At 39.9% G+C, this 25603-nt stretch overlaps 2 protein-coding genes across 4 annotated transcripts in view; one reads left to right on the top strand and one right to left on the bottom strand.

The window, feature by feature from the left end:
* The window catches only part of NUP37 (nucleoporin 37), a 45117-nt gene extending 42669 nt beyond the window's left edge, over positions 1 to 2448 (bottom strand). The window contains exon 1 of one of the 2 annotated variants that reach the window (XM_027855748.1): positions 2281 to 2448. The gene's annotated coding sequence lies outside the window, so the exon portion shown is untranslated. The remainder of the gene's footprint in view (positions 1 to 2280) is intronic. The other variant, XM_027855749.1, reaches the window with a different exon arrangement.
* A 145-nt stretch (positions 2449 to 2593) lies between these two features.
* Positions 2594 to 25603, top strand: part of PARPBP (PARP1 binding protein) — a 75617-nt gene continuing 52607 nt past the window's right edge. Inside the window, exons 1-3 of one of the 2 annotated variants that reach the window (XM_027855880.1) lie at positions 2594 to 2636; positions 7558 to 7711; positions 24064 to 24294. In XM_027855880.1, the coding sequence (XP_027711681.1) occupies positions 7562 to 7711; positions 24064 to 24294 (381 nt within the window). In that variant the 5' untranslated portion in view covers positions 2594 to 2636; positions 7558 to 7561. The remainder of the gene's footprint in view (positions 2637 to 7557; positions 7712 to 24063; positions 24295 to 25603) is intronic. The other variant, XM_027855881.1, reaches the window with a different exon arrangement.

Genomic DNA, 25603 nt, shown 5'->3' with positions numbered 1-25603 from the left:
GATTAACATTTCAGTTGCCTCAAGCTTAGTCATGTTCTGTGAGAAATAAAGGTAAACCAAGGCACATAAAAAAGATTACTTACAAATGGATACATGACTTAGCTATAAAAGGGTGACGTCATAAACAACTTAGAGGATCAAGTTAGAAATTTTCTTTCAGATCCGTGAATGGGGAAGAGTTCATGACCAAATAACGGACTAAGAGGATGAAAGAAGAGAAAATAGACAATTTTGATTACATAAAATTTAAAAATTTTTGCATAAATAAAACCAATGAAGCTAAAATTAGAAGGGAAAGAGTTAACTAGGGGAAAATTACTACAGCGAAGTTCTTATAAAGGACTCAATTCAAAGACATAGAAGGGACTGCCTCAAATTTATAAGAATAAGAGTCATTCTTCAGCTAAGAAATAGTCAAAACATGTGAACAGGCACTTCCAAAAGGAAGGCACTGAAGCTATCAACAGTCATAAAGAAAAATGCTCCAAATCACTGGTAATTAGAGAAAGACAAAGCAACCCGGTTGTTCCACCAGATTGGCAAATACAACAAAAAAAAAGGAAAACTACAGTGATGGAGGGGCTGTAGGAAAACAGGCATATTAATGCACTACTGGGGTAACAGTGACTTAGTCCAGACATTCTGGAAATCAATTTGGAACCATGACCAAAGAGTCGCTAAACTACCCTTTGTAGTTATACCAGTTATACCTCTACTAGGCCTACAATCCCAATCAAAGAAAAAGGGAAAGGACCCATATGTATAAAAATATTTATAGCTCTTTTTGCAGAGGCAAAGAACTGGAAACTAAGAGGCACCCAACAATTGGGGAATGAGTGAACAAATTATGGAATACTATTTTGTAATAAGAAATGATGAAAGGGTTGGTTTTAGAGAAAATTGTGAAGACTTGTATGAACTGATGCAGAATGAAGTGACCAGTATCAGAATTTATACGTCAGCAACATTGTAAAGACGACTACAAAAGATATAAGGATTCCGATCAATGTAACGACCAGGCTTGATTTCAGAGGACTAATGATGAACTACGCTGCTTACCTCCTGATGGAAAGAAGATGGATTCAAGACATAGTATGAGACAATGTGGGAATTTGTTTTGCTTGTCTGTAGATATGTGTTACAAGAATTTTCTTTTTCTTTTAAACAATGAAGAGATGAAGAGAAAATAAATGCTTGTTAATTAATGAAATCAAATAAAGTAAAACAAAACAGGTGAATGGATGAGATGATCTCTGAGACCTCTTCTGGACCTAAATCTGTGGTCCTCGAACCTACAGCTAGAGTTGGAAGGGACCCCGGAAGACATCTAGCCCAAACCCCTTGTTTTACAGGTGAGGAAATAGAAGCTTAGAGTCTTCGATAATGTTTTCTAAGGTTTCCTCTTCTGTAAAATGAGCAGTTGGAAGAGATGTATTCTGAGGCCCTCCTAGCTCCAAAGCTAGAGAGTCTCTGTTAAGCCTCAGTTTCCTCCTCTGTAAAATAAGAGGTTGCACTAGATGGGCTCTGAGATTCCTTCCAGCTCTAGATGTATGAGCCTATCATTTCAAGCCTCAGTTTCCTTCCCAGTAAAATGAAAGGGTTCCACTAAACAGCCTCTGAAGCCCCTCCCAGTGCCAGGTGTATGAGCTTATGACTTTAAGCCTCAGTTTCCCTGCTTGCAAAATAAAAGGGTTCCACCAAATAGCCTTTGAGGCCCCTTCTGCTGTAGTTCCAGGATCCTATAGGCAGCCAGGTGGCACAGTGGTTTAGAGTGTCTGGGTTCAAATCCAGCCTTAGTCACTTACTAGCTGTGTGACTAGGGGTAAGTCAAGTCGACCTTTTGTTTGCCTCAGTTTCCTCATCGGTAAAATGAAGATAATCATAGCACCTGCCTCCCAAGGTTGTTGTGAGGGTCAAATGAGAGAATATTTTTAAAGTGCTTTGCAAACCTTAAAGCACTATATTTGTATATATGTAATATATAGACAACTGGCACAATTATATATAAACATGTAATATAAATGTATTTATATAAATGTTAGTATATTTATATAAATATAAATACATGCATATATGATCACATACAATATTAACACATAACAATTATATATTATATATAACTGGCTATGATAGTAATTATTATTGTGGGTGGGGGTCAAGACCCCCGAATTTGGACGCCAGGGGCCCCCACCTCCATCCGAGTCCTAGGAGGGCAGAACGAGGTGGGCTGGGGAGGCGCCGCCGCCGCCCCCGCCCTCCTCTTGGCCTCAGTTTCCTCACCTGCCAAATGGGGATGATAAGGGCACCTACTTCCCGGGGCGGTCCAGTGAGGAGGAGGCAGAGAGGGAGAAGAGGAGGGAGGACAATGCGACTGCTCCGGCTGCCCCGGCCCGGCGGACACCACACCGGGAGAAACGCGAGACCGGCCCCCACCGTCTCCTCCGCGAGCGCATGCGCAGTCCGGCCCAGCTCCCGGCGAGCTCGGGCGCTAGCGCTTCCGGGTCAGAGGGCGCCGCCGCTGATTGGCCCGCGGTCTCCAACCGCTCGCGGAGCCGGAGTTTAAATCTCTGGGAGCCGCGGCAGGCGTCGCCGAGGCAGCGCGAGCGGCCAGCGGGCCCAGCGGGGGGTCTGGTCAGGTGAGGCCAGCAGGGAGGAGAGGAGGCCGAGGGACCTGGCGCCGAACTCCGAAAACCCGGGTTCAAATCCTGCCTCTGTCACTGGCTCTGCCCAGTGACCTTGGGCAAGTCGGGGGCCTCAGTTTCCTCGCCGGTAAAATGACAGGCGCTTTACATTCGGCCCAGCGACCCACCACAGTCCTGGGGGATATCGTTATCATCCTCATTTTACAGATGGGGAAACTGAGGCAGAGCCCAGCCAGGGGGTGTCCGAGGTGGGATTTAATAATAATAATAATAATAATAATGATGATCATTGTTGTGACCCCATTTGGGGTTTTCTTGGCAGAGATACTGGAGTGGTTTGCCATTTCCTTCTCCAGCTCATTTTACAGATGAGGACACTGAGGCCACAGAGGTTGAGTGACTTGCCTAGGGTCACACAGCTAGTAAGCTCCTGAGGCTGGATTTGCACTCAGGTCCTCCTGACTCCTGGCCGAGCTCACATACTAGCAGTGGGGGAGAGGAGGGCATGGTGCCCAAGTCGCCCGACTTCTCAGTTGCAGAGAAAGATGCAAATCTGCATCAGTAGAATACGTTTCCTCACTGGGGAATCCCCTCTATTCCAGTGAAATCCCAGGTCTAATCCTTGCCCCCTGCCAGCTACTGCCTTTGTGACCTCAGGTGGCAATTCAGTTCATTTCAATGAACATTTATTAAGCTCCTGTTATATGCCAGGCACTGTCCTAAGGGCTGGAAAAGCCACTGCTGCTGCTGCTGCTGCTACCACTGATACCATCAGCATCAGCTTGGTATGTGGGATAAAGAGCCAGTCTATCTCTTGATACAGTCCCAGTGATCTTGGGCAAGTCAGCGCCCCTAGGCAAGTTGCAGAATACTTGCTGATCTGCATTAATAACCAGCTCTCTGTAGGAAAAAATATATACTGGAGGTAGGGACTGTGTGCCAGGCACTGTGCTAAATGCTTTTAACTACAAAGTAGATGCTATTATCCCCATATCACAGTTGAGCAAACTAAGGCAGGCAGAGGTTAAATGACTTTGCCCAAGGTCACACAGCTAGGAAGAGTCTAAGGCTGGATGTGAACTCAGGTCTTACTTGGCTCCGGGACCAGCTGCTTCAGACACACTGTTAAGCTGAATCTGCATTATTAGTATTTTCTCTCTCACTTTCTTAATAAAACAGTAAACCAAGGCCTGCTTGGTAGTGTTTTAGAGGTGTAAATGTTCACACTGAAAATTTAACAAACGACTCTCACTAGTTGGTCTGAGCTGGCTTCAGCACTACGTCCTGCCTGTATCAATGAAAAAACAAGTTGGGTCCAAAAATGTACAGAAGGAAGGCAGGATGGTGGTGTCAGGAAAACCTGGGTCCAAGTCCTTTGACATACACTGTGTGACCCTGGGTGGTTCACTTAACCTGTTAGTATTCTAGGCCAATGGTGTCAAACTCAGAAGCAGGGGCCACTAATCCATATGTAAGGATCCCTGCAGGCAGTGTATTGATTGAGTTTTAAAATGTAGTATTACCTATGTTTTATTGCATTTAAATTTTTTTCTTAAGTATTTCTTAATAATTATTATGTTACATATTATATAATAATTGTATTACATTGTTATCTATGATGTATTTCCCACTTATATTTTATTCTAGTTTGGGCCATATTCAGGAGTATTGGGAGGCACATAAAACCTTTGTGTGTTTGACATCTCTGCTCTAGGTCACACTCTTAAGATTAATTTGCATGGAAGGTGTTCACCTTTGTCTAGTAACTAGTTTCTTTGCCTTAGAGTTCCTTATGCCAATGAAATCACAGATCTAGTCCAAAACCAAAACATTAGCAACCTCTTTTCAACATAGTTTTAAAAGTATCTACTCTGCAAAAGATACTTTTTATCACAACAAGGATACTTTTTATACCCTAGAGATACAAACATAGGAGAAGGCAATAATCCCTGCCAGTAAGTGACATACAAGCTACAGTTTTTGTTGTTTAGTTGTGTCCAACTCTTTGTGACTCTATTTGGGGTTTTCTTGGCAGAGATCCTGAAGTGGTTTGCCGTTTCCTTCTCCAACTCGTTTTACAGATGAGGAAATTGAGGCAAACAGGCTTAAGTGACTTACCCAGTGTCACACAGCTAGTAAGTGTCTGAGGCTGGGTTTGAACTCATGTCCTCCTGACTCCAGGGCTGGTGCTCTATCCACTCTATACCACCCAGCTGCCCCTCGAGCTACTAACTGTATGGAACTTGAGTCAGCAAGGCCTGAGTTTAAATCTTGCTTCAGTTATTTACCATGTGACCCTGGGCAAATTACCTAACCTATTTCAGCCTCAATTTTTAGGTGTATAGTGTGGGAAAACAATTGCACATACCTCATAGGATTCACACATCTCATTTGTGAGCTTCAAATGAGAAAAAATATAAGGCATTTTGCAAACCTTAAAGTGTTCCATAAATGCTATTAGCATTACTTCTATCATTAGTGAGTTCCCTGTCTTTAGAGATTTCCAAGCAGCAGCTGGATGACTCCTTCTTAAGTATGTTATACTAGAGATGCTTTTCCTCCATGAATGCCTTTGACTCTCAAGATGCTGTTATATGTACCCAAATACAAAGTAGAGCATGTTGGGCCAAAGGAGAGACTTGGTATACTATGGGAAACTCAGAGGGACACATCGCTTCCAACTTGTTGAATTAGCCATGGCTTCAGACCTTGTAAGGACGTGGTGATGAGAGGACTTTGCAAACCTAAAAGCTTTATATAAATGTACTTGTCATTATTGCTGTTAGTTGGGACCTTGGCCCACGTGCTGAACAGTAATAATAGTTGGAGGGTGTACTTTACCATGTTCTTTTACGAAACACTTTAATACACATGATTTACTGTGAAGGAGGCAGTGAAAATATTCCCATTTTAGAGATGCAGAAACAGGTTCAGGCTTTCCCTGATAATAAATAGCAGGTCCAGTTAAGTGACAAAGGCAAGACTCTAGAGGCAGGGTCTTCTGACTTCAATTCCAATTGACCTTCCACTATGCTGGTACTATAAAAAGGGAAATGTCAGAATCAAGGAATCAATCAGCAAGCATTTATTAAGTACCTACTCTGTGCCAAGTACTGACATATAAACTCAAGAATGAGATGGTTCCTTCCAATGGGAGAAGAAGGAGGTGGAAGACATCATACACTCTCACAAAAGAAGACGGTTTTAGGGACAAGGCACTAAGATCTGGGGTCTCCTTGTAGAAGACAGAGTTTGAACTGATTCTTAAAGGAAAGGAAGGATTCTGATGGGGGTAATGATGGAAGGCATGATGGGAGGAACACCCCTTCCTGGGAGGAGGGGGGCAGACGATGCAAAAGCTCCATTTCAGTAGTTAAAGAAGGCACTGACCTTATACCAAACTGACCTGCATATTTCTTCCTGCACGATGTTTGTATACTTGCTTCCTTAAGTGAGATTTTGATTTTGATTTTTTGTAAATGTTGCACATGCGTTCAGTTTTTGGCTGTGTATGTTTTGTGACCCAGATCATATTCATTCTTAAGATCAGAGACCATGACTTATCTCTAATTCATATGCACATTTCCTCTGTAATATAGTTGGAAAAAGAATTTGTGGGGAGTTCGCTAGGGAATCACTTAGGGAAGAATAAAAGGATTGCCTCACTATATTGAAAGTGTTATACAAAGGACTTTTGCACCACAGGGATTCTTCCAACAACTTTAATCTCAACTGATTCTTCCAACAGTCCTTGGCATCAGATCTGGTAGATACTGGTAGAAAGTGAGCCAGAGTAAGTAAGTGATTTGTCCTGTTCCTGCTGATATTCTTTCTAGTAGAAGCTCATTACAGATGCCAGCATGAGAGAGAACAGGAAAGGAAAGGAGGGGAAATGTTTCTGAATAGGATTGCTTTTTTTTTTTTGTTTTGTTTTGCTGGAGGCTTCAGAATTGTGGCCTTGTAAAATTCCAAGGCAACCAGATTAGAATTAATTGGGAGATGTTTAACAAAATAAATAAAAATTCAGTACAACATAGACGATGTTTATTTGTGGTTTTCTTCGTCAAACCTGCTGAGGGCAGGTTTCCATTTGAGTCTGACACCACTGGTCTCTGCCTTCTTGGGCACCGGAATCAGGAAAGTTGTAGTATTGTATTTTGGGAATATTGGCAGAGGCCTTGTGAAAATATTTTGTTGTTCAGTGATTTTTTCAGTCATGTATGACTTTTCGTGACTCTGGGGTTTTCTTATCAAAGATAGTAGAGTGGCTTGCCATTTCCTTCTCCAGCTCATTTTACAAAGAGGAAATGGAGGCAAAGTTAAGCGACTTGCCCAGCGTCACACAGCGAGTAAGTGTCTGAGACCACATTTGAACTCAGGAAAATGACTCTAGCCACTTGGACACCCAGCAGCTGGTGAAGCTGTTTTATTTACACCAAATCTGTAGGCTTCAAAGAATCACAGCCCAGAGCTGGCAGGGACCTCAGAGACCATCCTAGCCTAACTTCCTCATTTCACAGATGAAGCAATTGGAGCCCAGGAAAATTCAGTGACTTGTGACTTGGCACAATTCTTTTTATTTGTCTGAAAATTGTGTTCTCTATGCCTAGTATGTGTCTTGTACCTGTTTTCAGTCATACTGCTACATTGTTATTTCTGAAAGATTTGTCTCAAGTCAACTAAAGGAGACAAAATTTGATTGGGTGGGAATTATTCCTATTTGTCACCTTCCTCTCCTCCCTCCTTCAAACTTTTCCCCCTTGAATTAAATGAAAACCAAGACTGGTGAATGGGAAGGAGTCTCTGATTTCACCTCTGTCTTCTGTGTCCCAGCTATTCCTGTTTCCATGCACTATGTGCTATTAACAAATAAACTTAAGTAACTTAATTAACACAGTTCCTTTTTTCCATTTAGGAAAATGGCTCCACTTTCTGAAGCTGTCTTGGATATGATCAAAAGCTTGAGAAGAAATTGGCACAGCCTTTGTCCTTCTGAGAGGACTACTGTGTGTGGTGCTGATTTTATGCTCGAGGCTTTGCAGCTGTCTATGGCAGAAATCAATAAACAGGTCAGTAGACTACCAGGGGGTTAGAGTGGAAATAGTTCCAGTAGCTTCAGGTACCAGCTGCTTAGCGGAGCTCTGGAATAAGTGTACATGTTTCAACATCTTCTGGAGTGTACTCTTTCTTATGCCTTTCTAAAGCACTGCTGCCCCAAATGCCTTCTCATTTCTATCATGGTCAGGCTACTGAGATGAATTTTGAAATTCTGATTTGTCTTTAGTGCTAGCTGGGGAACACTTAAAGGTTTGTTGTTTTTTTTTTTTATTACTAATAGCCTTGGAACTCATGTGTGTTAGTTTAGTCTGTTTTTGTAAACTATTTTTGACATTTTGTTTTTGGAAAAAATTTATTTTTCAAACTTTTGTTTCTCCTCTGAGAGCAGCTGTCTTGACTCAATCATATCCCCAAGAGGCTATTTAAAGCTACGTTCACCTTTGACAGCTGACTTTGGATTGCTACCTGTGTGATGTCCTTCCAATTGGTAATTCACCTGTCCACAGGCATTGATGACAGATGCATGACTGCTGAGTCACATGGTTGAATTTGTATATCACTTTCAAGCTTGGTTTTCATCTGTTTATTACCATTTCCTTTTCATAAATGGAGGAACGAATGAGTTATGTGAGGCTAAAGCCAAATTTTCACATTGGCAGAGTTAAGTTGTAGTTTGCAGAGTTATTTTAGTGTGATGTGGAAAAATATAGGTTGGAACCACTAAGCCAGATCATTCCTGTAGAAGACTGTCTATACTTTTCATTTTTTCATCATTTTATTGTACACTAATTGGGTTTGGGGCCCTCTTCTAGTTCAGCCTGGTAAACAGAAGAGGTGGGGTCTGCCCTCAAGGAGATTCCATGTATTTTGGAGAAACCAAACACTCACTCATTTAAATCTCACAAGACTTTATCTCACAAGGATATTGTAAGAAAAGCTCTTTATCACCCTTCAGGAACTACATAAATGGAGGTTGGTGATATTGATGAGGGATGCATGATTAAGTTTCAAGGAGTGGAGTTCAGAAGAATATGAGGATGGTAAGACTTCAGGGCATTCTAGGCTGGAGTAGTCAGGAAAGGCTTCCCTGAGATGACACTTAATAGCAGTACATCTCTGTATAGCACTTGAAGGTTGACAGAATACTTCCTAGCAGTCTTGTGAGGCAGACTGTTAATGCCCATTTTATGGATGAGGAATCTGAGGAAGTTTGGAAAGGTCAAGGGGCTTGTCTTCAGCTAGTAAGTATTGGAGACAATATTTGAACCCAGCTGTCATGGCTTCAAGGCCAGTGTTCTTTCTACAAAATCACAATAGACCTCGATGTACATGAAAGGAAGGTGTAGATAAGGCAGCTTTGGGGAGGGTGCAGGGGACATAAAACAAAGCCAGAAATGAGTGATGTGGACATAGAGACCCAGCTTGGTGTTAGAGCTGGCTCACTTCAGGGTGGGCAGTCATGGAGGTCAGGTTGGAAAGAATGGGCAAATGAAAGAGCTCCTTGGATGGCAGGGTAAGGACACACGATTCCTTGTAGTTAAGGTCGTGAAATGAATGATAAATGGAAAAACATTTACCAGTGTTTTTTATGTGCCACATCCTATACTTTGTGCTAGGAATACAAATAGAAAGAGAAGATAGGCACTGCTCTCAAGGAGGCTATACTCTAATCTAATCTAAAAAAGCATAGTATATGTAAGGATTTAGTGGCAGAGGGGGTAGAAGAACCTGGAAGCCCTAGTGGTTCAGCAGCCAGGCCAATGTCAAGGCCAAGGAACTGAATTTAGAATTCTGGATTCAGAAGAAATCTCATAGGTCATCTGACTTGGCCAACCCCCTTTCCCCCTTCCCCCCCCAATTACATGTAAAAACAATTAACATTCTCTCTTCCATCTCCTCCCCCTCATTGAGAAGGCAAGCAGCTTGATACAGGTTATAAACAAGTAGTCATGTAAAACATTTCCATGTTAGTCATATTGTGAAAGAAAACAGACCAAAAACCCAAAGAAAAATAAAGTAAAAAAAAAAGTATGCTTCAATCTGCATTCAGACTCCATCAGTTCTTTCTTTGGAGATGAATAGCATTTTTTATCATAAGATATGATATCAAAATTGTCTTGGATCATTGTATTACTGAGAATAATAAAGTCATCTCTTCTTACAAATGAGGATGCTGAGGCCTGGAGAGGTCAGGCAACTTGTCTAAGGCCCTGTAACTTATTTATATTTTCTTGTATGTGATGTCAAGAGGCCGAAATAGGGGACTGGATTGTGAGCAGGCTTTAGTCTGGCAGAGCTAGGTCCAAGTCTCATCTCTGGCACATACTGGCTGTGTGACCCTGGGCAAGTTCCTTCACCTCTCAAAGAGATGTCTAAGACAGGAGAGCTGACCTGAATTAGTAGAGAGGCGTCCTCACAAGGAGCTTCTTAGAAAGTTACCATCACAAATCTGGCAAAAACAAAAAACAAAAATTTACTGATAAAATTTCCTATGTGCCTCTTCAGGGTTTACAGTGTGCTTTTCTGGGCCTTCCTGGAGTCTCCCTCTAAAATGTCTCACTTGATGTCATTAACTACCATGGATTCAATTATCATCTTGATTAAGATGATTCCTAGATTCCCATGCTCCTGCCTCCACAAAGGCAGGGGTGTGGGTTCCGATCTGAACTCAGGTCCTAGAAGAATTTTCTATACCCAGAAAGGTAATACATATTTTTGGAATCAGCATTGAATGAATGAAGAGACCAAGAAAGAATTGTCAAGCAGGGAGAGAATTAGAAAGTAGCAGCTAGTGGTCCTCCTATCTGCTGATCTCTTTTCCTCCAAGATTGCCTTATATCTAATCTACTCTGTGTGTGTGTGTGTGTGTGTGTATATATACACACATTTATATAAATGTGTGTATATCTAGGTACATATACATGTATATTTATATAATTGTGTATATGATATATGTGTATATATGTACATATATATATATACACACATAACACACACCCGTGTATATTTATACATTTGTTGTTGAATCATTTCAGTTGTATCCAACTCTCTATGACCCCATTTGGGGTTTCTCTTTTTTTTTTCCTCTAGACAACGGGGTTAAGTGACTTGACCGGGGTCACACAGCTAGTAAGTGTCAAGTGTCCGAGGCCAGATCCTCCTGACTCCAGAGCTGGCACTCTATCCACTGCGCCATCTAGCTGCCCCTTTTTGGGGTTTTCTTGGCAAAGATATTGGAGTGGTTTGCTATTTCCTTCTCCATTTCATTCTACAGATGAGAAAACTGAGGCAAATATGGTTAAGTGACTTGCCCAGGGTCACATAGCTAGGAAGTGTCTGAGGCTAGATTTGAACTTGGGTCCTCCTGACTCCTGGGCTGGTGTTCTATCCATGGTAACACCCATATGCATATATGTGGACACACACATATGTATATATACACATATATCTATATACATACACACATTTATAATGTATTTACATGCGGTCTCCCCTGTTAGAAAGTAAACCCCCTTGAAAGTAGAAACTGTGTCCCTTTTGTCTTTACCTGCTTCATGTTCGGCATAAAGTGGATACTTCATAAATGGTTGTTGACTGGTTGAAGAACGTCATGGAAACCAAAGATGGGAAATTGTGAAAATGGAGGGCAACAGTCAGCAGTGTCAGATGCTGAAGAAAATGCAAGAAGAGTAAGGTCTGAGAAAAAGCTATTGGATTTTCAACTAAAGCTCGAGTGGGTGGCAGGGCCAAGAAAAGGTTTTCTTAGGATAGGGGAGATCTGACCATGTTTTGGGAACAAGCCTTTGTACTCTTGTTTAAGATTGTGTTCAACCCAACCACGTGTGAGAATGGCTCTTCCTCTGATCTCATCATTACCTATAAGTGTTCTGTCTGTACATTCCATAACTAAAATTCCTCTATCTAATTTTAACCTCTTGCCCATAAGAGAAGTCTTATGGGATCACAATTTTAGAGCTGGACTGCACATTAGAGATCTCCCCTCTCCCCTTTTAAAGAATGAATGAAAAAAAGCATGTATGCTTCCTATGTGCCAAGTATCATGCTTAGCTCTGGGAAGATAAGCACAAAAGTGATGCAGCCTGGACTTCAAAAATTTATTTTTATTTTTAAAATTATTTTAAAAAAATGTTTATTTTTAAATTTAAAAAATTATTTTTTTTATTTTTAAAAGATAGATTTTTTTTTTTTGGATATCATTATTTTTACATTGCCTAGATTTCCCTTTATACCCCTCCTGTTGCTGCTTCCAGAGAACCATCTTTTATAACAAAGAATTTTTTGAAAAGGAAAAAGGGCAGCTAGGTGGTGCAGTGAATAAAGCACTGGCCCTGGAGTCAGGAGGACCTGAGTTCAAATCTGGCCTCAGACACTAGCTGTGTGACCCTGGGCAAGTCACTTGGCCTGATTGTCTCGAAGGAAAAAATAAAGAAAGAAAGAAAAGAAAGGTAAGGGGGAAAAATCAGCAACAGCAATCAAGACATTGAAACAATCTCATGTTACATTTCATGCTCCACACTTGCTAAGCCACTTACCCCCTCTTAAACCTCTTGTCCATTTTCATCATGACCTTGTCATTCTATCCCTCCTTGTTCCCCCAGACAGTTACCGCTGCTCCGGTCTCCTTTTCCTCCCTGTAGCTTAACCATTTCACCGTTATACTCTGCTCTTCCCTCGCTACCTTTCTCTGTTGTTACTCCTTCCTGACTTCTTCCCCCATCTTCCTTTTGCAGGTCTAGTCACCTTATGTGGAATGCCTTTGGAGGACGTCACACATCTGGACTGTCCAAGTCCACCCCGGATGGATGTTATCAACTCCGCTGGTGTTACTCACCGGCCCTTTTCACTCTTCCCTGATTATTTCTTGGTCCGAATACCTATCAGTTTTGAACCCGATTGACTTTTCCAAAGTATTTGCTCCAGACCTTCTCTTTTTTTGTAAGCTTACCTACATGACCCCCTTCCCCTTCTTCTCAGCAGAGAACCCTGACTCATACTTCACTGGAAAGAATTGAGACCATCTGTCTCTGGCTCCTTTTTCTCCCAAATTCTACACTTTAGATCATTTAATCACCGCCCACTCTCTTTAGGAGCTCTGAGGAGGAGTTGGCTATCTTCTTGCAAACTCCAATGCCTTTATTTGTCCTCTCATTCCCACAACTATCTCTTCTTTGGCCCTTAGATTATCCTCCCCCTCTCCCTTTCTTTGATTTTCACTTTCTTCTTAGCTACTAGCTCCTTCTTTACTTTACAAATATACCCTGGTTTCTCCCATCTTTAAAAAAACAAAACCCCAAACTTTGTTTGATCGTAATATCTTCTCAAACTATTGTCCTATATTTCTTTTTCCTTTCATAGAAAAAGTCCTAGGATAAACTGTCCACAGCCTAACTTTCACATATTCATTTGTCATTCAGTTTGCAGTCTCTTGCAGTCTGGCGTCTGACCTCATCACTCAACCAGAACTGCTCTTTCCAAGGTTATCAATGATCTTTTCATTGGTATATTCAATGCTTCCACCCCCCCCCTTTTTTTTTTTAAAAAGAAAAAGGATTTGTGGAGTTTTAATGTGAACAGTTGGTATAAAACATTCCCCCTAAACTAGGGGTATACTCTCTCCTTGGACCTACAAGGTCCTTGGGGACAATAGGCTGGAAATTAAAGTAACAAAGATAATAAGAATACATGGTGGCTAAACTTTCCACTACTGACCCTAGAAATCCTTCATGGAGTCCTCATGAAGTTCTCCTGAGGTGAAGCTCTCTGCTGGGCTTGGAAGGCCATCCATTGCTGGACTGAGCCATTCTTCTCCCGAGCCAGGAATTCCAGTCTTACTGCTGTGCACCCTCCCCCGACATCCTCCGTCCCTCACATGTAGCCCTCAACTGGGGAAAGAAAAGACTCCAAAGTATCGCTTGATCTTGGCTGTTGCTAAGCTATATTACCTAGCCACAGCCTCACAATTTTTCTAGACCTTGCAATACCCACAAGGTCACTGCTTGAACATTTCCAGGTCACTGGTGGGACTTCTGATGGGACTTCTGGGTATTCTGAACTTACAAGATTGCTTGGGTACTTTCATCCCATAATATTCATCCTCCTCAGATCAGGAAGGCAGGTAGTGATGCAGTAGATAGAGCACAGAGCCTGGAATCAGGAAGACTCATCTTTTTGAGTTCATATCCAGCCTCAGATATTTACTAGTTGTATGACCCTGGACAAGTCACTTAACCCTGTTTGCCTCAGTTTTCTCATCTGTAAAATGAATTGGAAAAGGAAATGGCAAGCCATTTCAGTATCTTTGGCAAGAAAACCCCAAATGGGGTCATGAACAGTCAGAGATGAAGGAAAAATGACTCAACAACAAAACACATCAGGAAAGAATAAATATGAGAAAAAAGAGACGCTATGCGCTCAGGCCTAGCTTCTACTGAAAGTAATTGAGGGTTTGGGAATTGGAAGAATGATTGCAAAGGGTTGATAAGTAAGGCCCTAGCATCTCTATCGCAGTCCCATGAATATCAGGGGATGGGTTGAGATGAAGAGGAAGACTGAGCCAGGCACTGGACTTTAGGAGGGATAGTGACTTGGATCACAACTTTGCCTTTTTATCTTCCCTTCTTGCCTTCTGTTTGCCAAGGCCAAGGCTTCGACTTGCTCCCTCCTGATTCTACCCCTCCAGTCTTCTCTGGCAGCTTGTCCCATCAACCACCTCTTTTCCTTCAGTCTTTCTTTCCCCTACTGGCTCCTTCCAGGCAGCAAACAGACACCCCCAGGTCTCCCCAGCAGAAAAACCCAACCATTTGGTGCTGTTCTCAGACTCTCTTGTGTATTTCTTTTCCAACTCCTAGAAAGTCAGGCTGTCTCCACGTCCTCACTGCCCCGTCGCTTCTCGGGGTGGGAAGTGGGCTACAGACTCCTCATGTGAGCCGTGAGTCCTTGATGCTTTGGGTCCTTCTGAGACTGGATTGTTTCAGAATTAATCACCGTTCATTCTGCACCCTGGGAGAATATCTGCGTTTTAAAAAAGAGATGAGTTTCTCGTGTTGCGGAACAGGTTGTGATCCTTCAAAGCACTTTGCAGTTGCCTGCATGCAGTTCTTATTCTCTCATCTTCCCATTCACTTCTGGGTCCTTGTTTTGCTTTGGTGAATTATTTTCTAGAGTAGACCACGTCTTTATAGTCATAACACTGGTTGAGATGTGCAAAGGACATATGATCCAGTTGTGTTTGACTCTAAAAATGTATGAGGCTGTATTTTACTGAACTATTTCAAAATGGTTCTTCTACACAAGGAAGGAATAAATGAAGATTATACAAGACTGCTTGATATACACATACTCCCACAGAGATAACTCCCTTCTAAGAGCCTTTGATTGTTCAAGTCAAGGGAGGTGTAGAAAAAGTGGTATCTGCTCATCAAAACATTTACCTCTGCCACAAAAGACACCATGCTCAGGGTCCAAGCAAAAAGACGATCCTCACAGATGGTCAAGTTCTCCAGATGCTTCTGTTTGTGAATGACCTTGTGCTGACCTGATCAAGTCCCAGAAGATTTGTGATTACTGCAGAGATTGGCTGCCAGGAGAAAAACAAATGTGTGAAAAATCTCTATTGTCCAGACTGTTGTGCAAGTATTTGAATGGTCAGTCTGCAGGAGTGGGATAGCAGGACTCGTGTCTGAGACAGACACATAGGAGAACCATGAGCTGCTCTCCACAGATCATCAGTTCTAGTTGGGCAAGAAAGACAACTAACATTCATGAAAAACACTCTCTTCCTTTTCATTTTCTTTAACCTAACTGCCCCCAACTAGAACAGCATTTTAAAAGGAGTAAAACTTTGAATTATTACAAAAGAATTACAGGTCTGACATCATCAGAAAGAACAACTGTTGTATTCTGAAAAATGCAGAAATTGCCTTTCTCATTTTATCCTTTTGAAATATAATCTTCCTGATGTCCATCAGAGAATTAAAGCACTGAACATTTTGAACTTCCTTCAAACATTAGCCAGCTGGCATGTTTCCCTAGCAAAACATTTTGCGATTTGACCACAGACTCTCTCAATCAGTTGTTACTGGTTTGAATAATAGAATATGTTGTCGTGGTGGGCACCTGATCATGAAAGCTGATATCTGGAGTGCATTTTTATTTGGATTTAAAATGTTTTTACAGCCCCAATATAAATGCTGTTAATCTAGTCAAAACCTTTCTTCATAAGATCAAGGGATTGCAAAGTTTTATTTTAACTAGTTACATTCAAAGAAATTCGTTTCAGGATAGTGTGAGAAAACATTTGAAGTCTCACTGCCATTTATATTACATTTGATCTATTTTTAACATAAAGAATATTATAAGAGAAAAAAATAGCCCCTGTAATATTTAAGATAATTCATATAATTCATATTTTCTTAGAAATATCTGAACTTGCTTAATTGGGGGAGGTTTAAAAGCATAGATCAATGAATAATAGAACTGTAAGGAAAGTTAGAAATAATATCCTCATTTTAAAAATGAATAAATTGATGGGTTAAATGATTTGCCTCACCTCACATAGCCAGTTAATGAGAGAACAGGTGTCCTGTTTCTATTACTTTGTAATTTGTTTTATTGAGCCTATGTATGTATGTGTATAATTTTGGGGGAGCACTAGATCTGTGCTTTAATTGGCATAGGGAACTTCCGGTAAAAAATTTCCTCTATTGATGCCATAGAACCCCTATCAACGTTGGTCAGCAAGTTATAATTTTAAAGAGTTGCTTATGGGCATTGAGAGGTGAAGTGAGTTGCCTGGGGTCCCATAGCTAGTATGTATCAGAGACAGGACTTGAACCCAGGTCTTCCTGACTCCAGAAGCTGTTAGGTATACCATACTGCCTCTTGTGCATATAATGTGAATACAAAATTGGAAAATTATGAATCTGTCAAGTTAGAGGCTCCATGTTTCAAAATATCCAATTATCTTCCCCTTAAAAAAAATTGCTAACTGGGCTAGTCTTATGAAATATTTTGTTTTTCCAAGTTCTGGTGTAATGTACTGTAAATTTCAGGAGACATTGAGGATAAATATCTTGCCTAGGAGCCTGGGATCTTAGGATTTATAGCTGCAAGGAACCTCAGAGATCTCTCAGTCCAGCCCCTCTCATTTTCAGATAAAACAAACAGGTCCAAGAAGGGTGTGAATTGCCAATGCCAAGTAGTTATTAACGAATGGCTAGGATGCAAGCCTAGATCCTTTGATGCTAGTTACAGAATCTTAAAAATCATACCATTGGCCTCTACAAAGAAAAACAAAGAAGTAACTTTCAGGGCATCTTTTTTTTTCTTTTTTTCACATAATAAATGATATTTATTACGGAGGGGCAAAACTTGAAAAAGGAAAAAAAAAATCAGCAAAACTGATTAGTACATCAAAAAAATCTGTAAATATGTGCAATGTCCCACTTCCACTGGCCTCCCACCTCTGCAATGAAGTTAGGTGGAGTTGTCTTCTCAAATCTCTTCTTCAGATCCATTCAAAATGGATTCAAAAAGCCTTGTTTATATGAAATTGGCAGTGGTGCCCTCAAGAATTCCTTCTCTACAAAGAGAACTGAGTGATGAGAGGGGCCAGGCAAGAGATGCTGCTTCAGGTTGCTCCAGACTTGATGGAAAGGCAGATCTGGGTACAATCCTCTGCTGAATATATGAATATGTCAGTGGCCTGGTTAGCTGCTGAGCTGGTCATGGAGGAAGTTGTTCAGTCTTAAGAAGGCAGCACCCTATGCACCTTTAAAGCAGACAGGAAACATGGCAGTGGGTTGGGCAGTTGGTGTGGCTCTAACTGTTGGTACAAGTCTATCATTTCTACAGGTATTAAGGATACACTTTTTTGAGTGAGTTTCATGGTGTTGGTGGTGAAGCATTAGACAGTGTTATTGAGTTACTCTAATTGTCTTCTATTTTTTCATTCTCTTGGTTTTGTTTTATAATTTTTTAATTTCTTTTTTCCTTTTTTATTAATTTATTTTGATTTATCAATAATCACTTCCATATGCTTTTGAGTTTAAAATTTTTCTCTCCATTCCTCCCTACCACCCTCCCCAAGATGGCGCATAGGCGCATAATCTGATATAGGCTATACATTTACATTCATATTAATCATATTTTCACATTAGTGATGTTGTAAGTAGAAATTAAAACCAATAGGAGGAACCATCGGAAAGAGGAAACAAAACTCAACAGAAGAGAAAAAAAAATTAGTAATTTGACTTCCATGGTTCTTTCTCTGGGTATGGATAGCATTTTCCATCACAAGGCCTCTGGAGATGTCTTAGATCCTCATTATTGCAGGAAGGGTTAAGTTTATCAATATTAGTCGTCATGCAGTGTGGCTGTTATTATGTACAATGTTCTCTTGGTTCTGCTCACTTCGCTCAGCATCAGACCATACAAGTCTTCCCAGGTTTTTCTGAAGTCAGCCTGTTCATCATTTCTTATAGCACAATAGTATTCCATCACATTCATCCATCACATATACCACAACTTGCTCAGCCATTCCCCAGTTGATGGGCATCCTCTCAATTTCCAATTCTTTGCCACCACAAAAAGAGCTGCTATGAATATTTTTGTGCATGTAGGTCCTTTTCCCGTTTGTGTGATCTCTTTGGGATATAGCCCTAGAAGTGCTATTGCTGGGTGAAAGGGTGTGCACATTTTTACAGCCCTTTGGGCATAGTTCCAAGTTGCTCTCCAAAATGGTTGGATCATTTCACAACTCCACCAACAATGCATTAGTGTTCCAATTTTCCCACATCTTCTCCAACATTTATCATTTTCTGTTTTGTCATGTTGGCCAATCTGATAGGTGTGATGTGGTACCTCAGAGTTGTTTTGATTTGCATTTCTCTAATCAATAAAGATTTAGAGCATTTTTGCATATAACTATAGATGGCTTTAATTTCTTCATCTGAGAACTGTCTGTTCATATCCTTTGGCCATTTATCAACAATTTCTTAATTTCTCATAAAGTCACCAGCTTCCATTTGCTCCTTTCTAATTTGTAAGGAAGTATTTTCTTCAGTGAACTTTTGGACTTCCTTTTCCATTTGGCCAATTCCGCTTTTTAAGGCATTCTTCTCCTCATTGGCTTTTTGGACCTCTTTTGCCATCTGGATTAGTTTATTTTTTAAGGTGTTATTTAAATTATGTCTCCTGGATCTATTTTCCAGGTCAGCTGTTTTTCTAATGAGATATTTCTAATTGTCTTCTATTTTTTCATTCTTTTGGTTTTGTTTTACAATTTCTTGATGAGTTGCCCTAAGATCCAGGCAGTGACCAGCAACAGGAGAGCCAAGTGAAGAAGTTGGCAGAGGTGGTGTCAACTTCTGGGGAGAGGTTCTGGAAGTGGTGACTTGATGACAACAAGGTAGATCAACTCTTGGTTACTTTCAAAGGTGAAAGTCAAAGACCACTCATCTTCCATTTTGGGCCTTGAGTATGTCCACTGAAATGAGCTGGGTTTGGGCTCACCTTGTACAAGTCCCCAAAGTAAAGTGCCTGGTGCTGGAGCAATGATCTCTTTCTGTACTGTTTGCGGCTACAGAGAGAAGGGTAGTTTCAAAGTGGCTTTCACTGGCTGAAATGGCAATGTGGGTGCAGGCAGTTGCTGTTGGCCTTTCTTTCCCTGCGTATCAGGGACTTCCCCTTTATCTGGTGGCTAGATTGCTTCCCCTCCTTCAGCCCTTGATGCCAATCACTGATGGGGTGAGGGGGAATCAGTTCTACAGAGTTTCTGTTGGTCATTTCAATCCTAGATTCCAGGTTGAAGCTGCAGTGTATTGAAAAATTCCTTCTCTGGGGAGAGGACTGAAGGGATGAGAGCACTGAGACTTCAGTCAAGAGTGGCTATCACTGGCTTCTCCACTGGGATGTTTACAAGTTACTGGCCATGTTTTTCAGGGGTCTGGTCAGCCTCTGTGCTGTTTATGCTATGGTTGGTACTGGAAGATGTACCCCATGTACATGAAGAAGGCAGGAAACATGGTATTAGGTTTGGTACTTTGGAGTTGCTCTAACTGCTTCAGGGCATCTTGTTTTAAATATGATTGTCAAATAGAGAATTAGGTTTTGTGGTATAAAAGAGGAAACACATAGCAGAATCCCTTCCAATATTTCCAGACTTCTTTGACCATTATGTCCTTACCGTTTATTGGATAAAAAGTGTTGTCCTGGATAATTACTGTGACTAATCTCTAAGTGTAGTAGACTAAGAGACAACCTTCGTGCTAGTAGCTAGAAATTTTTTTTTTATTTGTGAATAATAGATTCTTAGAAGAACAACATGTGAAATTTCTCAAAGTCCTATCTGGGCATCTTATAAATACAGTCAAAACTCATAAATATGGTGTGCTGGAGAGAGACAGTGAAATTACTGAGTGAATTAATGGTTGGCACTTTCTGAAAGGTACCATAATAACTCTCTGACTATAGATTCTTTGAAAAAGAGGTCTATAAGAAGGAAAACTAATTAGTGATGAATCCCAACCATGGTCATTAAATGATGCTATCATGGAAATGTTGACGAAGAGACTTTCAGGAAAACTACATACTTATCTAAGATTTGCAAGGAAATGTTGATAGTGAGTAACAAAATGTCCCCCATCACAATATTGGGTCTCTAAGCAACTAGGATGTAATTCAAGCCAGATTGCAATCCATGTTATTTCTCCTGGGCAGCAAGCCAAGAACAAAGAACTAGAAAAGATATTGATTATGTATATTAGTTGTAGTCTGATCTCTCTTGAAAGGAACCCTGACTCTGACTTTTAATATGAGCTTACTTTAGTTCAGCATTGAATCAAAATTGTGCTCATTGGACTAAGGTGGAAAAGTGTAATGTTAGAGTTTAGCTATGATATTTTGCTTTCCCTGGAACAAATTAAAGAAATGAAATCTAATTCTCCCTATGTATCTGTGTGCCCTTATTTTAAGACCAACACTTCTTGGAATAGTGCAGGCTATGGGAATTCACAAAGACATTAGACAAAATCAGATGAGGTTAAAAAATATATAGATGAACTTTCAGGGGTGGAGCCAAGATGGTGAAGTAGAGAAAGTGCTCAGCTAAGCTCTCCCAATATTCGCCTCCAAGTGACTTTAAAATAACACCTCACATCAAATTCTAGAGTGACAAAGCCAAAAAAAAAAAAAAAAAGGTCAATGAGACATTCTTCCAGCTCAAGACAACATAGAGGTCAGAAAGAGAGATCTGTGATATGGGGGAGGAGGCTGACCCAGAGCCCACATGGATGAAACACCAGTGGTGGGATTAGATAATGGTGACAGAAGCAGCAGTTTTGGGAGTTCTCATGCCAGAGACATTAAGGGGCCCTGACAGCTGGTCAGAAAGGGATTGCAGGGGATTGCAATGTGCTAGCACTGAACACAGGACCAGGTGACTTGGCACCTTCATTTCCTATACCCACTTCTGGGTCATAGCTGAAGGGCAAGAAGGAAAACTTTTAGTCAAGAGGGAATGGAAGCCCTGAGAAACAGTATCACTTCTGGCCCTATGGGATCAAGACCCTGAGGAAAAGTATTGTTTCCAGACTCAAGGGAACAGGGGCCCTCCAGAGTAGTATTGATTACAATCAATACTAAACATAAAAAATAGGGAACCTTTCCTAGGTAAGGACCAGAGTACAGACCAGGAAAACAGTGATCACACCTCTCCCCACATTATGCCACCTTGGAAGCACTGAAAAGTTCTAAACCCCCAGAATTATGATTATGTTGGGAAGATGTAAAAAAAAAAAACTGGATAGATAAGAAAGAGGATGCCTTGGGAGAAAAAGAAAGGAAGAGACAGAGTGGAGGAAATTATTTCACATAAAATAGACATGTAAGGAAGAGCTTTTTTGGTGGAGGGGGTAAAAGGTGTGGGGGGGGCAGATAACTCTTGAACCTCATATCTAAATTGATTCAAAGAGGGAAAATATGTATACATACTCAACTGGTAATAGAAATATATCTTACCCAACAGGGAAGTAGGAGGGCAGGGGAGCAAGAGAAAGGACATGGTTGATAAAAGGGAGGGGAGTTAAAGAAAGCAGTAGTCAGAAGCAAAACAGACTTGAGAGGAGGGCAGAATAAAAAGGGGAGAAGAAACTGAAGAAAACAGGATGAAGGGAAATGTATAGTAAGTAATCATAACTGTGAATATCAATGAAATGAACTGATTAGAAACCAGAATCCAACAGCATGTTGTTTATAAGAAATATACTTGAAACAGAGAGATACACATAGACCTAAAATAAGGAACTGGAGCAGAACCTCTTATGCATCAACTAAAGTAAAAAAGACAGGAATAGCAGTCATGATCTCAGACAAAGCAAAAGCAAAAATAAAAGGGATAAACAAGGAAATATATGCACCAAATGGCATAGCCTCCAAATTCTTAAAGGAAAAGTTAAATGAGGAAATAGACAGTAAAACTATACTAGTGGGGGACCTCCACCTTCCCCTATTAGAGCTAGATAAATCCAACCATAAAATAAATAAGAAAGGTGTCAAGGAAATGGATAGAATCTTAGAAAAGTTAGATATGATAGACCTCTGGAAAAAACTGAATGGGAACAGAAAGGAGTATACCTTTTTCTCAGCAGCACATGGCACCTTCACAAAAATTGATTATGTATTAGGACATGGAAAACTCACAAGTAAATACAGAAAAGCAAAAATATTAAATGCATCATTTTCAGATCACAATGCAATAAAAATTACATTTGGTAAACAGCTGTGGAAGCATAAACTAAAAATTAATTGTAAACTAAACCATCTAATCCTAAAGAATAAGTGGGTTGAAGAACAAATCATAGAAACAATCAATAATTTTATTAAAGAGAGTGAAAACATTAAGCAAATTAAAAAGAATTTTATTAAAGAGAATGACAACAATGAGACAACATTCCAAAATTCATGGGATGCAGCAAAAGCAGTATTTAGGGGAAAATTTACATCTCTAAGTGCATACATCAATAAAAGAGAAAGAGCGGAACAATAAATTGGATATACAATTAAAAAAAACTAAAAAAGGAACAAATTAAAAGTCCCCAGTTAAGTGCCAAAATGAAATTCCTGAAAATCAAGGGAGAGATTAATAAAATTGAAAGTAAGAAAACCATTGAATAATAGTAAATTATTATTTATAATAAAACTAGGAGCTGGTTTTATGAAAATACTAATAAAATAGTTAAACCTTTGGTTAATTTGATTAAAAAAAAAAAGAAAACCAAATTACCAGTATGAAAAGGGTGAATGCACCACCAATGAAGGTGAAATTAAAGTGATTATTAGGAGTTATTTTGCCTAATTACATTCCAGTAAAACTAACAATCTAAGTGAAATGGATGGGTATTTACAAAAATATAAATTGCCCAGATTAACAGAAGAGGAAATGGAATACTTACACAATCCTATCTTAGAAAAATAAATTGGCAAGCCATCAATGGACTGCCTAAGAAAAATCCACGGGACCAGGTGGATTTAAAAGTGAATTCTAGCAAACACTAAAGGAACAATTAATCCCAATACTATTTAAACTATTTAAAGAAATAGGCAAAGAAAGAATCCTACCAAATTCCTTTATGACACAAATGTGGTTTTGATACCTACATCCCCGGGGAGAGCAAAAACAGAGAAAGAAAATAATAGACCAATTTCCGTAATGAATATCAGTGTGGAAATTTTAAATAAATACTTGCAAGTAAATTACAACAATATATCGCCAGGGTCATACACTGTGACCAGGTAAGATTTATACTAGCAATGTAGGGTTGGTTCAATATTAGGAAAATTATCAGTATAATTGACCATATCGATAAGAATAACAACTGCCTATCCATATCCTTTGACCATTTATCAATTGGGGAATGACTTCAATTCTTATAATAAAAGTTGCTTTTCAAAAAATAACAGAATAATAATAACAGAATCTAGTACCTCCCTAGTCAATAATATTGAGAGACTAGAAAATATACAAATGAGCTTTTACCCTTTGGTCAAAAAGCAGAATTTCAAGGAAGCCCAGAAAATTTATTCAACTCTAAATCTGCCAGTTTTGACTCTCATAAACTTGCCTTAAATTAACCACTTATAGAACTGCCAAATCTTTTTGCTTGATATATGTCTTCTAATATTTGGTTAATAGCTCAAATTGGCTCTCCCTTTTTGTGAGCAGAAAGAGAGGAAGGGGATAATTCCAACACCAGTGGAAGGTCAATTGTAGCAAAATTTTAATTTGTCTTAAAATTAACAATTTAAAATTCTCATTTTGAAGCATTCAATTTTCCTATTTCATCAGCACTCTGGGGAATTCACCGTCTCTCTTAGTGATGTATTGGTGGCTTGGAAACACTTACTGCATGAGAAACTAGACTTGCCATTTGAAGATATGGAAGTGGTTGAACATTATAAAGACATCAGAAAGACCTATGATTCTTTTTTGAAGAACAGTAACATTCTTGACCTGATTGACGTGTACCAGAAGTGTCAAACATTGACTTCTACTTGTGAAAATAAAGTGATGTCTCCTGTAAGTATTTTTTAAATGTTATTTTACTTCATTAGGTTTAAACTACTTTAGTTTTTTTTAACAAAATGTGAGTTTTTATAAGCTTTTAAAAATACTTCTTTTACTTTGGAGAAGTATGTTAAAAGTATAAAATCTCTGAAAGCTGTTCTTCAAGGAGTAATTTAGTGATAAGTTTTAGTATAATGGAAAGAGCTCTAGAATCAGAGAGCCTGGCTTCAAATCCCCTCTCTGATGCCTACTACTACTATGTAACCTGGGGCTTAATATTTAAGCCTCAGTTTCCTCATGTGTAAAAAATTAAGTTGGACTTGGTGGCCTCTGGAGTTTCTTCTAGGTGTAGATCTCTGATCTAGACCAAATTCTTTATTAAAGAAGATTTACTTCCAGGAACTTTCCTTTTTCTTTTTTCATTGCACCTGTCATGCTAGAATTGTATTGCTGGAGATCTTGTTTCCCACAAAATATGTCAAGGGCTATTTTTGTTTGCCTATTTAACTTTATAGATTGTTTGTCCTTCATCCTTGAAGAGGGCCATAACATCACGAAGGTGATGTCATGATGTGCAAGTGAATTGGATATAAGTGAGGCAAAGCTGTGCAAAGTCACCAGTCTCACTCTCTCCTCTAGAGCCATCTGGGGCCAGTGGCATGATATAGATTAGGACAACTGGAGATGTACCTGGGATGTAGTGGGAGACGTTGGCCTTTTAAGCTAAGGTCTTTCCTAGGTCTCAGTTTTTCTGAGGCAATGCCCATTCATTGATTAAGGTGAAGTAAAAATGAGGCAAAGACTAGCCTCTTTGACTTAGTTTAAAAAAAAAAATCCATCTGGGATGGGAAGACCCTCAGGGTTTCTGGCCAAAACAGAAACAATTGCTATTTACACACTCTGAGTCATCAGAACCCAAACAATGATCCAGTGACCCTTTCTTTCCTTTTTCTCCTTTTTTCCTTTTTCCTTCCTTCCTTCTTTCCTTTCTTCTTTCCTTCCTCCCTTCCTCTCTCCCTCCCTCTCTCTCTCCTCTCCCTCCTCTCCCTTCTCTTCCTCCTCCTTCTTTGTCCACATAGGGAATCATACCCTTTCCTGTGGGTACTCTGCCCAAAGGAATATAATTCTTGATCACTGAAACCTAACAAGATATCTTGGAATTTACAGGCAAGATTTCTTTTTTATGGACCATGACTTAAACCCAAATCACTCTGGCTATCATTGATTGGCCAACAATAGGACCAAGCCCAAGCCTCACTAGGTCAACTTTATAAATAGTTAACTGATCTACATGAATGCATTCATTTTTTGAGCAAACTTA

This window comes from Vombatus ursinus, unplaced genomic scaffold (assembly GCF_900497805.2).
Source record: "Vombatus ursinus unplaced genomic scaffold, bare-nosed wombat genome assembly UNPS02011334.1, whole genome shotgun sequence".
NCBI lineage: Eukaryota > Metazoa > Chordata > Mammalia > Diprotodontia > Vombatidae > Vombatus > Vombatus ursinus.
The sequence above is the reverse complement of the archived record's forward strand: the minus strand, read 5'-3'. Positions and strand labels throughout refer to the sequence as shown.